We start from the raw sequence: 15,662 nt of genomic DNA on the forward strand, positions 1-15,662 counted from the left end.
TGATGGTTTTGCTGTCGGAAAGTTTTGTTTCCGAAGTTTCTGTTTCTTTCCTGTACGTGACCGCAACATTCCAATTTCTCAATTGAGAAGTCGGTGGTTTGGCCTCGCAGACCTTAGGGTAAGAACCACTGTCCTAGTCTCCTAAATAATACTTGTACCGCACTTTGTATTTTGGCAGCAATTCTTGGAACATTTCCACAACTCGTCTTACCTCCATTCCTCCACTTACTCCAGAGTAGTTAGCTAGGCAATCAGCATCATGATTGTTGGTCATTCTATTTTCGCATCTGAAATACTTGGATAAAATTTTAACATCAGTTACCTTGCCTGTGTTTTCTGCCATTGCAGTTACAATTCCATTGAGTGAAGTGTGGCCCCTACATTGCCACGCTGTCAAGTCTTTATTACCATCACTTTCACCAACACTTTCTTCAACAGCAGCCTTCATACTCTCTTCACAAGCCTCTTTTGCAGCATCTCGAAGCATCTTATTGTAATATTTGAAAGCTGGTGGAGTCGGCAAGTTCATTAAATCGCAGAAAGTTTTCGCCGCTTCTTCACCTTTTCCAGTACATCGGAATGCGTAGGCTAATTGAATATTCACTTCTGATTGTTTAGAGTCTGATAAGCATGGAGAATTAGTAGTGGACACTTCAAAAAAACAGTCAGTGCACTTTATCACTATCGGTACTTGTAAGCCTAGTCTGGTTCCAGTAGAGACGATAAGGGATCCTTTACATTTTACGCACACCACAATTTGGCTGACTAGGCTACCTATATTGTTGATATTAACAATATCATCGCAACCTTCTTCTTTTCAAGATATCTCATATTTAGCCAAGTTACGGGTAAGCTTCTTAGAAGAACAGCTTGTTTTAGAAGCACAAGCACCTTCAGTACTAGCACTAGGCCTATGCTCACCTACACAATGAACTTCCACTTCAGATTCACCACAATGTTTTGGTTACATCTCCCCCCCCCCCCTCCACTGAACTAACGTTTCCTTTTCTTCTTTTGTATTCGCGGCATTTTTACACAATATAAACTTATTTGGTGAGATCTAAACACTGAAATACGAATATTGTAAACAAACTTCACTTTCAACCACCACAGACGAAGAACTGAAAACAACAAAGTGAACTAGCAGCTGTTTTCATCATTGTTGCCAACAGTATTATCAGTGTTACCAACTAAGCTTTCAAATAGGTGCACTATAACAAGTAGTCACTAGCAAGTAAAAAGAAGGTTGAGTTCATGAAAAGTGTGCGTTGCAGGATTTTACTAAAATGCTTGTAAAACGGAAACCACTCAACATAAATTAATAAACCTGGTATCAATTTAAACCAAAATATATGCGAAACAAAAAAGTGCAAAAAAACAAAATTTTTTTAACCAAACAACATCCAACTCTCATTAACAACAAATAAGCCCACCGACAACACATATTTAAACAAACAACTTGCAGTGACTGAAGGCTTCACTCCATTTCTTTACAAAACGCTACAGATGGCTGAAAACATACAGTAAATCCCACCTACTAATCAATCTGATTCTACTTACAATACATTTTCTACTTCAAATTGTAGTGCATTTCATTGTAAAATATTAAATACCCTACCGGTCAGTATTAAAATCGATTTTATAAATGTAATAGACGGCAAGTAACTTAATACACTCATGTCATACAATTTCGACCGCTGCCTCACTGCTTCAATTAATTTTTCGTAATTTATTAAAAATTTTAATAAAATAAAGAATGAAACGAAACAATTTATAATAAATAACAAACAAAGGAAAACTGATGTTAACCACAAAAACAACAACAAAAAGAAATATAAAGATTTGTGCATGGCTGTATATCAGGGAGAAATGAGCTTGGTAATCATATGATCAACAATTGGATGATGTCAACCATCAAAACTTTTTTCTGAAATATCTTGACGGTGCAATGACATGGTGGGATGGGACAGCCAGTGCGGCTGCCTCCATTTGAAATGCATTGCAGCGTGTTTTGATGGAACAGGAAGTGACCTTACCTGATGGCCTGTATGAGTTGGCCAATTCACACTGGCCCACATCAACCCATCGTTAATCATGTAACCCTCAAGCTCATTTCCTCCCAATATGTCATGTGCTGCTCTCCATATTTCGTTTTGTTGTGGTTTTTGTGGTAAATATCAGTTTCTTTTTGTTTGTTATTTGTTATAAACTGTTTCGTTTCGTTATTTATTTTGTTAAAATTTATAATAAATGACAATAGTTTAATTGAAGCAGTGAAGCAGCAGTCTGCATTGCAGGACATGAGTGTACTAAATTACTTGATCTCCACTGTAATTATAAAGTGTATTTTTATACATACCAATATGGTATTTAATATTTCACAATAAGATACCTCACAATATGGCTGCTTCTTGAAGTGAAAAAAGTAGGGTGTGTAGAATCAGACTGATAAGCAAGTGGAATTTATTTGGGTGGTGTCAGGCATTTATAGCGTTTCATAATGAAATAGACTGAAACCTTCTGACATTGTAAGCTTTTTCTTTAAAATATGTGGTTGTGCCAGGTTTGTTTATTGTTATGTAGCTCTCTGGTTTGTGTGTGAAACAGTTTTGCAGGCGTTAGTATGTAATATTTATGTGAGTTCACTAAATAGCCCCCGTACGAATGAGGCAGTTGAATTATTGAAAGTCAAATAAACGACATAAACAAAACCTATTAATCTGGAAGAGAAGGAGTTGAGGGAGATATGACTGATGCACAAAAATTTGCACTGGGCTAGTAACAAAACGTAACCTTACACAAACAGTTTTTTCGCCCGATGTGATGGCAGTTCGTGACACTATGTTCCTTTTAGTAATTCTGGGTACAATTTGATGTAATCAATGGGAAAAAACTGATGCTTCGACTTTCTAAAATATAAAATGAAGATTCCTGTTTCTCGAGTTCCTTGTGTACTGCATGAAATTCCCTTTTGTACCACGTAATGGCATTTTTTGGGCCCACACTTTTTGTGTTGTTTTGCACTTCTGTCTTCCTTCTCTAATATACAAGGTATCCCTGCGAGCTGCAAACCATTTCAGTTCAATAAATATCGTGTGAAATCCAGCATCCATGTATATAATGGACCACGTTTTATATGTGCACTCCACATTTAAAAACAACTGAAAATCATTTTGGAAAGATACCAATTACCAGGAAGCAAAAGTTGCGGGGAGCCATTCGAGTTGATGGATTCGTTTAAACAACTGCCAGACAGCTTCATGTGCATGTGCAGGGTTGAAATTGCTTATGAACAGTGCCTCTTCTGTCTTGCAGCTATTTGAAACATGGCTGTTTGGTGTATAAGCAGTGACAGCAAGCAGCCAGAATCTACCTGATGCGCGCATGCAGATAGTTGAGTTAGAGCGGGGGTACAATTCACGTGACACCTGTTTTGTTTATGGCGCGTTTTCCAATTGTTTCGAAGCTGTTGCATGTCTCGTGTTTCGCTATTTTACATTTACACTTTACTGTTAATGGGAAAGTAAGAATTTTACTTATTCTTTTAAACTCTCCTTTATTTGAAAAACTGCAAAAGAACAGGAATTGGTTGAAATATGAAATATATCTGCCATTTATTCCATATATCCAGCGAATCAGAGTCTGAGGTTTTGTCGAGCGACGAGGATTTTGAAGAGTAACATCACACCAAAAGACCAAAACCGAAAATTAACTCGAGTATGAGGTGCTGCAGCATAGTGGGACACAATTCGTGGAAAATTTTCGTATGCAGCGTCAGGTGGCAGAGGAGTTGTCTGAAAAATTAAGAAACTCTAACTATTATAACTATCAAGGAGGGGGAAATGCGAAGCTGCTCCCACTGCAGCATATTTTTATCTTTTTGTGGTTTGCTGGCCACGAAGCGACTGCTCTTAGAGCTGCCTCAGACAGGTTTAATACCTGTACTGGTTCCCTGCACCATGCCATTCATAACTAACGTTACGAATGTTGAATATCGAATGTATCTTACCAGAACCATCTATCAATATTTATGGGTGAATGATACATATGTCTTGACATACCTCGTCCATTTCTTTCCTCTTGTAAGGGAGCAACAGGCTTCTCCATTTATTGTCACACTGTCCTGACGAAAACGACTTTCCCACTGTGTCTTATAAATGCAGGGACATAGCTTCCCAGAAATGCTGTTTTCGTTTCAGGTTCTTACGCAAACTGTTGTTACGTTGCTGGTAACGCTATATATAATGTTTAACGTTGACTCCGCGTCTCACAAGGGTTCCGTCAAAGTTCAGTTCTCGTTTGGTTCTTGTGCGAAACGTGGGTGGGATGACAAAAATTCTTCCATTATTTGGAAGTCTGAAAAAGGGGCTACTTTACAATAAAATGTCTGTATTCTCTGCCATAAATAATATAGATGAAAAATAGCGCGAAAACGTTTCTCAAATTGTTTAACTAAAAAATTTATCTAAATTACCTTACCTTTGGGCATCTCTTACCCACAACATATACAACTGCTGCTGCTGCAACACATATCAGATGTTTCTTCACCACTATGGGCGGGAATTTAACGAGAAATGGGACGAGAAGCGTTTAAGCAGTGCAAAGACGAAACACAGATTTCTACATCATATTAATGCAGGGACATAACACAGGGATATAACACAGATTTCTACATCATATTAATTGACGTGACAGTGCCGTGACTGTCAGTGTGAATTGGCATTTAGTGTGCTAATTTTATGAAAACCTCCCTCAGAAACAGACTTAAAACTAATGTGCTAACAGTAATTCTTAACGTGCGGGCGAGATAAACGTGTGTGAACAAGTGTTCTCATTATTATGTCTTACCAGAACATGTTTTGAAGCAAATTGACTGCTTATCGGGGAATAGAACAATCCAGTCTCCAAGTGAAGAAGAGGCAGTGCGACGATGTAATTGGATTCTATTACTTTAATCAAAATATATGAGTAAATATATTTAAATATGCTTGTTTTCTTGCGTTAAACTATTATACTATATAATAAAAACGTTTCATATTTTGGCTGAATTGGCGGATTTTTAAATGTTTCCCCAACTCTAAAACAAAGCAACCCGTGTAATAGTTTAAAATAAGTTTCATTTTATCTTTATTTTTGGAATAAAATAGGGAGATGTCTAATATTGATAGATTTTTGGGTGATTGTCTGCGGGAGAAAATAATCATGTGTTGGCGAGACTGCTCCTATGACTAGAGACTTTGGTAGAGGGACTGTGGAATGGCTGTCTGTGGTGTGTTTATGTTTTTATTCGCTTGTAAACATAAAATGTTGTGAAGTGTGGAAGTTGACATGGATGAAGTAGAGAAGTTGGAGCACCTTTCTCTGGTGTCGAAAATTTGTACTGAATTAGAAAACCATTTGGGCTTGAATGACAAAGATTTAGGTATGGTGAAAGTTACAGTGTATTTTAGATTGGTTGACAGTGTTGTTTAAATATTGCTTTATAATTATATTTTGCTTTACAGCCGAATTCATAATAGCCCTGTCAGAACAAAACTCGACCTTTGAGGCTTTCAAGAAAGTACTGATCGAGAATGGAGCAGAATTCTCTGTACGTTTTAATCAGTTTGAGTTCGTCTTTTATAATTAATCTCCTTTTTAAACATTTCTTAAGTAAGATTATGTTATGTTTCCGTAGGATTCTTTTATTGCAAACCTCCTACGCATTATTCAGCACATGAAACCAAAGCGCAATGAGAAACAAACGGATCCTGTGAAAAGTGACAAAGATAAATTGGCAGAAAAATTTCCTGGTCTCGCAATACCTAATGATGTTAAGTTCCTGGACACAGATTCACTGCCAAAAGCCAAAAAGGAAAAAAAGAAGAAAACGAAAAAATCGTCTGCAGATGACATAGTGAATGATGCTATGGCCGAACTGGAAGCACTTGCACCATCTAATATCGGGTACGTGAAATATTGTGATCCTACCACTTTCGTCAGTGGCTAACTCAAATTCTTTCACATACTTTTTTCTCATAAAATAACTTAAGTGTACTTTCCACAAGACACTTTTTGGGGTGACACACTTTTGTGCAATCACTACTTAAACAGTGTTGAGTGTTGGCGTCTCCATAAATGGAAGAATTAATTATTCTACTACAATTTTCATTTCACACAGGCTTGGCACATGAAGTCAGGAGTATTATTGCGTAACATTACCTTGTGATGAAGGCGAAATATTATGAATGAAATATTTCATTTGGTTTTAGTTTACCTATGTTTTCAACATATACAGTCATAGTCAGTAAACGATACATAATGGGCTGTAGTGTATTCCTAGATTCCTCACTTAATAGTAACTCTTGAAATGTTGTAACTAGGCCCAAGCTTTCATGGAATATTTTGCACCCATCTTCAAGTGACTACCAAGTCAGGCCCTTTAGCATTTTCATAATGACCTCCCCTTGATCTGTCAAGCAGATGTGTGACAATTTATGTTGGGTTTCTGTATATGGATTCAATATTCAGGTTAACTGAACCTACCAAAGTCAGATTCATCCCATATTGTAATGATGATGTGTGTGATGTCATACATGCAAAACAACAGAATATTCAGAGTATTTTTCTGACTGTTTAACCTGTAGCACATGGTGACATGTGTTTGGTTGCAAGGTGACAGTGGTTGTGAGTTGGCTAGTCCAACGAATGTTAGTACATAATCTTAGATGTGGTGCCATACTGATCTGTAGTGTAGCTGGAGTGCTAAGTTATAAGCTACTGAAAAGTAACAAATTTGATTTTGATTTGGTGAAGCAGTATCAGACATTCCAATTAGTGCCAGTATTGCCCATTAGTCTAATAATTTGTTTTGGATCCCATAGACTTGAGCAATATCGTAGGATGGATTGCATAAGGGTTTTGCAATCAATCTCTCCTGTAGATTGCATATTTCCTGTATTCTACTAATGAACTAAAGTCTGCTACCTGCTTTACCTATGAATGAATGCTGAGCACTGTGGTTAAGTGATCAGCACCCTGGACTCATTTGGGAGGATGATGGTTCCAACACTCGTTGGGCCATCCATATTTAGGTTTTCTGTGACTTCCCTAAATTGCTTAATGTAAATGCCATGGTGGTTCCTCTGAAAGGGCATGGCCAGTTTCCTTCCCCACCCTTCCCTGATCCAAGCTTATGCTCTGTCTCTAGCGACTTAATTATGGGTGGAACATTAAACACAGTAATCTTCTTTCCCTATGACTGAGCCTATCTACATTTATGTATGTACTCTGCAATCTACCATGAAATATGGATGGAGGGTACGCTGAACCATTTCCAGCTATTTTCTTTCCTATTCCACTTTCAACTAGAGCGAGGGAAATATGATTGTCTGTATACTTCCGTATGAGCCCCTAATTTCTTGTATGTTATTTTTGTGGTCCTTACACATAATATATGTTGGCAGCAATAGAATCATTCTACAGTCAGCTTGAAATGGTGGTTCTTTAAATTTTCCCAATAGTGTTAATGGAAAAGAGCATTGCCTTCACTCCAGGGATTCCCATTAGAGTTCTTGAAGCATCTCCATGATGGTAATACCTATCAATAACAAATCTAGGAGCCCGCCTCTTATTTGCTTCAATGACTTTCTACAATCCGACCTGCTGTTTATCCCAAACACTCAATCTGTACTCAAGAATAGGTCACACTACCTCGTATATATGGTCTCTTTTGTAGGTGAATACTTAGGTGCACCATGGAAATGCCCAGTGGGCAGGACATTTATAAATGGGCATTTACCCAAACCAGTTTTAAATGCCCAAAAATCTGTATTTTTATATTAAAGAAAGTACTTTTCAATTTTGTTGTTGTTAGAATGTATAATTTACCAGTTAAAATGAGGGATGAGACGATACTGACAACGTTAAAAGTTAGTAAATGTTTACACTTAAATCTACGTACATCATTCTTTGCCTTTATTACTAAGAAAAAAATGAAGTAAGAGAGAAGCTTTCTTCTTCTTTTTCCTGAATTCCATCATGAATGAAGGAAGGGCATGTGTTGCTGACAGCTGCTTATCATTTATAATGTTACCAGTTCTACTCTCCACTCTTGGTTTCTCTCGGTCACACACACACACACACACACATATCACGTTGAACAGCTATTTGGTAATAAGCCAGTATTTTAAAAAAAAAGGTCCTTAAATCGTCATCACTTTGTAATGTAAAACACTTTATAATCTATGTCAAATCTCTGAACAGTATTGAAGAATGATTACTGGTAACACCAACGACCTTGCCGCAGTGGTAACACCGGTTGCTGTCAGATTACCGAAGTCAAGTGCTGTCGGGATAGGCTGCTACTTGGATGGGTGACCATCCATTGTGCCCAGTGCTGTTGGCAAGTGGGATGTATTCAGCCCTTATGAGACAAACTGAAGAGCTACTTGATTGAGAAGTAGTGGCTCCGGTCTCATAAACTGGCATACGGCTGGGAGAGCAGTGCGATGACCACATGCCCCTCCATCTCCACATCCAGTGATGCCTGTAGGCTGAGGATGACACAATAGCTGGTCGGTACCGTAGGGCCTTCATGGCCTTTTCGGGCAGAATTTAGTTTAGTTTTAGATTATTGATAACAAAATTAATTACTGTATGTATTAAACAGGTTACAAGTGTTTCTTGATGATAAAGTCATCCTTAAATGTTAAATTGTTTTCAATGAAGGAAAAAAAAGTTTTATTATCAGGTGTAGCGACATTTGAGATAGACTGTAGTTTTCTATTCTGCTCCTTTTTTTATCTGCTTTTGTATGGTTGCACTGCTTTGAAGGTAAAATGACAACATTAACATAAATAGCATTTAATAACAAAGAATCAATGCCCACCTTGTAGCTAATCAGTTTAATCACGCAGTACAAGATAGTAATCTGAAGCCTTTTGAGGTGCTTGATGTAAAAGCCTTATTTGTGGCACATCAAAGAACACTGGGCTAAATGTTATTTAGGTTAGAGAGAACCTGCCTGATTATAGGGACAAACAAGGAATTTGATCCAGACAGTTTTTATGGGAAGGAGTGAGTCCTCACCCTCAGGAAGATAAAATAGTCCTTTATTGTGGTGTTGATGTGTAAGAGGAACTTGTGAATTGGCAGAAGTTGTCATAAAAGTTCTGGGCACACTAGTTACATCTGTTGCTACAGAGCATTCCTTCAGTATTTTAGGATGGTTCCACAGAAAAAAGAAACAGACTCACATCAGAGAAAGCTGCAAAACCAACATATCCCTTCCAGAACTGGAGTTCGATGAGTGGAGCAGGAACACAACATAAGCCTGCTGTTCTCAAGGAAAAACACATACTTAACAATATAAACCAAAGACAATATGGAAAAGAAACCAGTAGTCAGCAAGAAATCAGATTCAGAAGAATCTGAGGCATTGTTGGCACTTCATGATTCTTCTTCAACCTATGAAGATCAAGAAACTGATTGAGAATAATTTTTTAATGCTTTTTTCCCAGTATTATAATGCAAGTAAAAGTACTACCTACAGGCTTGTGAATATAAACTGTACTTAACTTCAAAAGTTACTTTTGAACTTGAGTATTGTTTTCTTTTTTTCTTATGCACTACCCCAAGAATTGACCTAATTAAAGATGTAGAAAAGTTATGTTTATGGTCCCGTTTATTTCCCTTAATAATTCTTCTCTTACTGTCAAGCAGATTTTTCAGCTTGGTTACCCAACCGCTTCTATTCTCTTCTTGTCCAAACTATTTATCATCCATATTTCACTTCCATGCATGGCTACACTCCATACAAATACTTTCAAAAAAGACTTCCTGACACTTATACCTTTACTCTATGTTAGCAAACTTCTCTTCTTCATAAATGCTTTCCTTGTCATTGCCAGTCTACATTTTATATGCTCTCTACTTCAACCATCATCAGTTATTTTGCTCCCTAAATAGCAAAACTGACCTACCAATTTAGGTGTATCATTTCCTAACCTAATTCCCTCAGCATCACCTGATTTAATTCAACTACATTCCATTATCCTCATTTTGCTTTTGTTGGTGTTCATCTTGCATCCTCCTTTCAAGACACTGTCCATTGTGTTCAATTGATCTTCCGGGTCCTTTGCTGTCTCTGACAGAATTACAATGTTATCGGCAAGCCTCAAAGTTTTTATTTCTTCTCCATGAATTTTAATTCCTACTCCAAATTTTTCTTTTGTTTCCATTACTGCTTGCTCAATATACAGGGTGGTCCATTGGTAGCGACCGGGCCAAATATCTCACGAAATAAGCATCAAACAAAAAAACTACATAGAACGAAACTCGTCTAACTTGAAGAGGGAAACCAGATGGCGCTATGGTTTGCCCGCTAGATGGCGCTGTCATAGGTCAAATGGATATCAACTTTTTTTAAAAAAAAATAGGAACCCCCATATTTTATTACATATTCATGTAGTACGTAAAGAAAAATGAATGTTTTAGTTGGACCACTTTTTTGCTTTATGATACATGGCCCCTGTAATAGTCACAAACGTACAAATATGTGGTATCACATAACATTCTGCCAGTGCGAACGGTATTTGCTTCATGATACATTAGCCGTGTTAAAATGGACTGTTTACCAATTGCGGAAAAGGTTGATATTGTGTTGGTGCGTGGATATTGTGATCAAAATGCCCACCAGGCATGTGATATGTATGGTGCTCGGTGTCCTGGACGACATCATCCAAGTGTCCTGACCATTCCCCGGATAGTTACGCTATTTAAGGAAACAGGAAGTGTTCAGCCAGATGTGAAATGTCAACCATGACCTGCAGCAAAGGATGATGCCCAAGTAGGTGTTTTAGCTGCTGTCACGGCTAATCCGCACATCAGTAGCAGACAAATAGCGCGAGAATCAGGAATCTCAAAAACGCCCGTGTTGAGAATGCTACATCAACATCAATTGCACCCGTTCCATATTTCAATGCACCAGGAATTGCGTGGTGATGACTTTGAACATCGTGTACAGTTCTACCACTGGCCACAAGAGAAATTACGGGACAGTGAAAATTGTTTTGCATGCGTTCTATTTAGCGACGAAGCATCATTCACCATCAGCAGTAACGTAAACCGGCATAATATGCACTATTGGGCAACGGAAAATCCACGATGGTTACAACAAGTGGAACATCATCGACCCTGGCGGGTTAATGTATGGTGCGGCATTGTGGGAGGAAGGGTAATTGGTTCCCCCTTTTATTGATGGCAATTTAAATGGTGCAATGTATGCTGATTTCCTGCATAATATTCTACCGATGTTACTACAAGATGTTTCACTGCATGACAGAATGGCGATGTACTTCCAACATGATGGATGTCCGGCACATAGCTCGCGTGTGGTTGAAGTGGTTTTAAATAGCATATTTCATGACAGATGGATTGTTTGTTGAAGGAGCATACCATGGCCCGCACGTTCACTGGATCTAATGTCCCTGGATTTCTTTCTGTGGGGAAAGTTGAAGGATATTTGCTATCGTGATCCACTGACAACGCCAGACAACATGCATCAGCGCATTGTCAATGAATATGCGAACATTATGGAAGGCGAACTACTCACTGTTGAGAGGAATGTTGTTACACATATTGCCAAATGCATTGAGGTTGATTGGCATCATTTTGGGCATTTACTGCATTAATGTGGTATATATAGGTAATCACACTGTAATAGCATGCGTTCTTTGAAATGTTAAGTTCACAAAGGTACGTGTATCACATTGGAACAACCAAAATAAAATGTTCAAACGTACCTCTGTTGTGTATTTTAATTAAAAAAACAAAACCTACCTGTTACCAACAGTTCGTCTAAAATTGTGAGCCATATGTTTCTGACTATTACAGCACCATCTATCAGAAAGCGAAAAAAGTGGTCCAACTAAAACATTCATATTTCTTTATGTACTACATGAATATGTAATAAAAAATGGGGGTTCCTATTTTTAAACAATGCAGTTGATATCCGTTTGACCTATGGCAGCGCCATCTAGTGGGCCAACCATAGTGCCCCCTTCAAGCTAGACAAGTTTCGTTCTTTGTAGTTTTTTCATTTGACGCTTAATTCATGAGATATTTAGCCCGGTCACGATCAATGGACCACCCTGTATAGATTGAATAACATTAGGGATAGGCTACAGCCCTGTCTCACTCCCTTCCCAACCACTGCTTCCCTTTCTTGCCCCTCATCATCAGTCTTCTGCCTGGTTTGATGCGGCCCACCACAAATTCCTCTCCTGTGCTAACCTCTTCATCTTAGCATAGCACTTGCAATCTATGTCCTCAGTTATTTGCTGGATGTATTCCAGTCTCTGTCTTCTTTTACAGTTTTTGACCTCTACAGCTCTGTCTAGTACCATGGAAGTCATTCCCTCATGTCTTAACAGATGTTCTATCATACTGTCCCTTCTCCTTATCAATGTTTTCCACATTTTTATTTCCTCTCCAATTCTGCGCAGAACCTCCACCTAATTTTCAACATTCGTCTGTAGCACCACATCTCAAATGCTTTGATTCTCTTCTGTTCCAGTTTTCCCACAGTCCATGTTTCAGTACCATACAGTGCTGTACTCCAGACGTACATTCTCAGAAATTTCTTCCTCAAATTAAGGTCAATATTTGATATTAGTAAACTTCTCTTAGCCAGGAATGCCCTTTTTGCCATTGCTAGTCTGCTTTTGATGTCCTCTCTGCTTCGTCCATCATTGGTTATTTTACTGTATAGGTAGCAGAATTCCTGAACTTCATCTACTTCTTGACCATCGATCCTGATATTAAGTTTCTCGCTGTTCTTATTTCTACTTCTACTCATTACCTTCATCTTTCTTTGATTTACTCTCAGCCCGTACTCTGTAATCATTAGACTGTTCATTCCATTCAGCAGATCTTGTAATTCTTCTTCACTTTCACTCAAGATAGCAATTTCATCAGTGAATCATATCACTGACATCCTTTCACCTTGCATTTTAATTCCACTCCTGAATCTTTCTTTTATTTGCATCATTGCTTCTTCGATGGACAGATTGAACAGTAGGGGCAAAAGACTACATCCTTGTCTTACACCCTATTTAATACGAGCACTTCATTCTTGGTCATCCACTCTTATTATTCCCTCGACTGTTGTACATATTGTTTGTGACCTGTCTCTCCCTATAGCTTACCCCTATTTTTCTCAGAATTTCGAACATCTTGCACCATTTTACATTGTCGAACACTTTCCAGTGCGATAAATCCTATGAATGTGTCTCGATTTTTCTTTAGTCTTGCTTCCATTATTAACTGCTGCATCAGAATTGCCTCTCTCATGCCTTTACCTTTCCTGAAGCCAAACTGATCATCATCTAGCACATCCTCAGTTCTCTTTCCATTCTTCTGTGTATTATTCTTGTTAGCAACTTGGATGCATGAGCTGTTAAGCTGATTGTGCGATAGTTCTTGCACTTGTCAGCTCTTGTTGTCTTTGGAATTGTGTGGATTATGCTTTAGCAAAAGTCAGATGGCTTGTCTCCAGGCTCATACATTCTACACACCAAAATAAATAGTCATTTTGTGGCCACTTCTCCCAATGATTTTAGAAATTCTGATGAAATGTTATCTAGCCCTTCTGCCTTATTTGATCTTAAGTCCTTGAAAGCTCATTTAAATTCTGATTGTAGTACTGGATCCCCTATCTCTTCTAAATCGACTCCTATACAAATTGTAAATAGCCTTTTGCTACCTGTATTTGACCCCTGCCACCTTCAGAATTTGAGAGAGAGTATTCCAGTCAACATTGTCAAAAGCTTTCTCTAAGTCTACAAATGCCAGAAACATGGGTTAGCCTTTTCTTAATCTATCTTCTAAGATGGGTCGTAGGTTCAGTATTGCCTCATGTGTTCCAACATTTCTGCAGAATCCGAACTGATCTTTCCCGAGGTCGGCTTCTTCCAGCTTTTCCATTCATCTGTGAAGAATTCGTGTTAGTATTTTGCAGCCATGACTTGTTAAACTAATAGTTCGGTAATTTTCACACCTGTCAGCACCTGCTTTCTTTGAGATTGGAATTATTATATTCTTCTTGAAGTCTGAGCGTATTTTGCCTGTCTCATACATCTTGCTCACAGATGGTAGAGTTTTGGCATGTCTGGCTCTCCCAAGGCTGTCAGTAGTTCTAATGGAATGTTGTCTACTCCCAAGGCTCTATTTCGACTTAGGTCTTTCAGGCTCTGTCAGACTCTTCACACAGTATCATATCTCCCATTTCTTTATAATCTACGTCCCCTTCCATCTCCATAATATCCCCTCAAGTACATTGCCCTTCTATAGACTCTCTATACACTCCTTCCTCCTTTCTGCTTTCCTTTCTTTGCTTAGTACTGTCTTTCCATCTGAGCTCTTGATATTCATACAAGTGGTTCTCTTTTCTCCAAAGGTTTCTTTAATTTTCCTGTCGGCAGTATCTATCTTACCTCTAGTGATATATGCCTCTAAATCCTTACTTTTATCCTCTAGCCCTCCCTGCGTAGGCATTCTGCACTTCCCATCGATCTCATTTTTGAGACGTTTGTATTCCTTTTTGCCTGCTTCATTTACTGCGTTTTTATATTTTGTCCTTTCATCAATTAAATTCAATATCTCTTCCATTACCCAAGGGTTTCTACTAGCCCTTGTCTTTTTACGTACTTGATCCTCTGCTGCCTTCACTATTTCATCTCTCAAAGCTACCCATTCTTCACCTACTATATTTCTTTCCCCTGTTCTTGTCAATCATTCCCTAATGGTCTCTGTGAAACACTCTACAACCTCTGGTTCTTTCAGTTTATTCAGGTTCCATCTTCTTAAATTCCCACCTTTTTGCAGTTTCTTCAGTTTTAATCTACAGTTCATAACCAATAGATTGTGGTCGGAGTTGACTTCCACTTACTTTTGATTCGGTGGTCAGTACTACAAACAGACTGATGGAGTTGCAATGGGAAGCCCGTTGTCATCTATTGTGGCCAATTTGTTTATGGAGGACTTTGAAGAACGTGCATTGGAGTCAGCGACCTTGAAACCTGCATTTTTTTTTTTTTTTTTTTTTAGACATGTTGAGGATAATTTTGTTGTTGGGCCTCATGGTAGTGAGAATTTAAACCGGTTTTTTGAACACTTGAATTCAATCCACCCGAATATTCAGTTCAGTATGGAGGTGGAAAAGAATGGATGCCTTCCCTTCCTTGATGTGTTGGCCAGAAGGAAGACTGATGGTATGTTGGGACATTCTGTTTATAGGAAGCCTACTCACACTGGCTTGTATCTGGGAGCTGATAGTTGTCACCATCTAGCTCAGTGTGAAGGAGTACTTCATACTTTGGTTCACAGGGCCCACATTATCTCAGACCCTGAAAGTTTGGCAGCTGAGCTATCACATCTCGAAGTCACCTTTCGTCAGAATGGTTGTAGTGAGAGGCAGATCAAACGTGCAATGCGCTATCAGCCTTCTGTTCAATGGGTGAGTGACAATAGCAATGAAGTGGCACCTAAATCTACGGCCTTTGTGCCTTACGCAAGGAGCATTTCCAACAGGATTGGCCGTATTTTGCAGAAATATGATGTGAAATGTGTTTTCTGACCACCTTCTAAGATTAAGGCCCTGTTGGCGTTGGTAAAAGATGATC

General features: G+C 38.5%; 1 protein-coding gene across 1 annotated transcript in view; it reads left to right on the forward strand.

The window, feature by feature from the left end:
* The first annotated feature begins 5,226 nt into the window (after positions 1-5,226).
* LOC126353756 (ATP-dependent RNA helicase DHX8) overlaps positions 5,227-15,662 on the forward strand; it is a 145,474-nt gene continuing 135,038 nt past the window's right edge. Inside the window, exons 1-3 of the mRNA XM_050002811.1 lie at positions 5,227-5,422; positions 5,505-5,590; positions 5,678-5,946. Of these exons, the coding sequence (XP_049858768.1) occupies positions 5,329-5,422; positions 5,505-5,590; positions 5,678-5,946 (449 nt within the window). The 5' untranslated portion in view covers positions 5,227-5,328. The remainder of the gene's footprint in view (positions 5,423-5,504; positions 5,591-5,677; positions 5,947-15,662) is intronic.

This window comes from Schistocerca gregaria, chromosome 3 (genome assembly GCF_023897955.1).
Source record: "Schistocerca gregaria isolate iqSchGreg1 chromosome 3, iqSchGreg1.2, whole genome shotgun sequence".
NCBI classification, from domain to species: domain Eukaryota; kingdom Metazoa; phylum Arthropoda; class Insecta; order Orthoptera; family Acrididae; genus Schistocerca; species Schistocerca gregaria.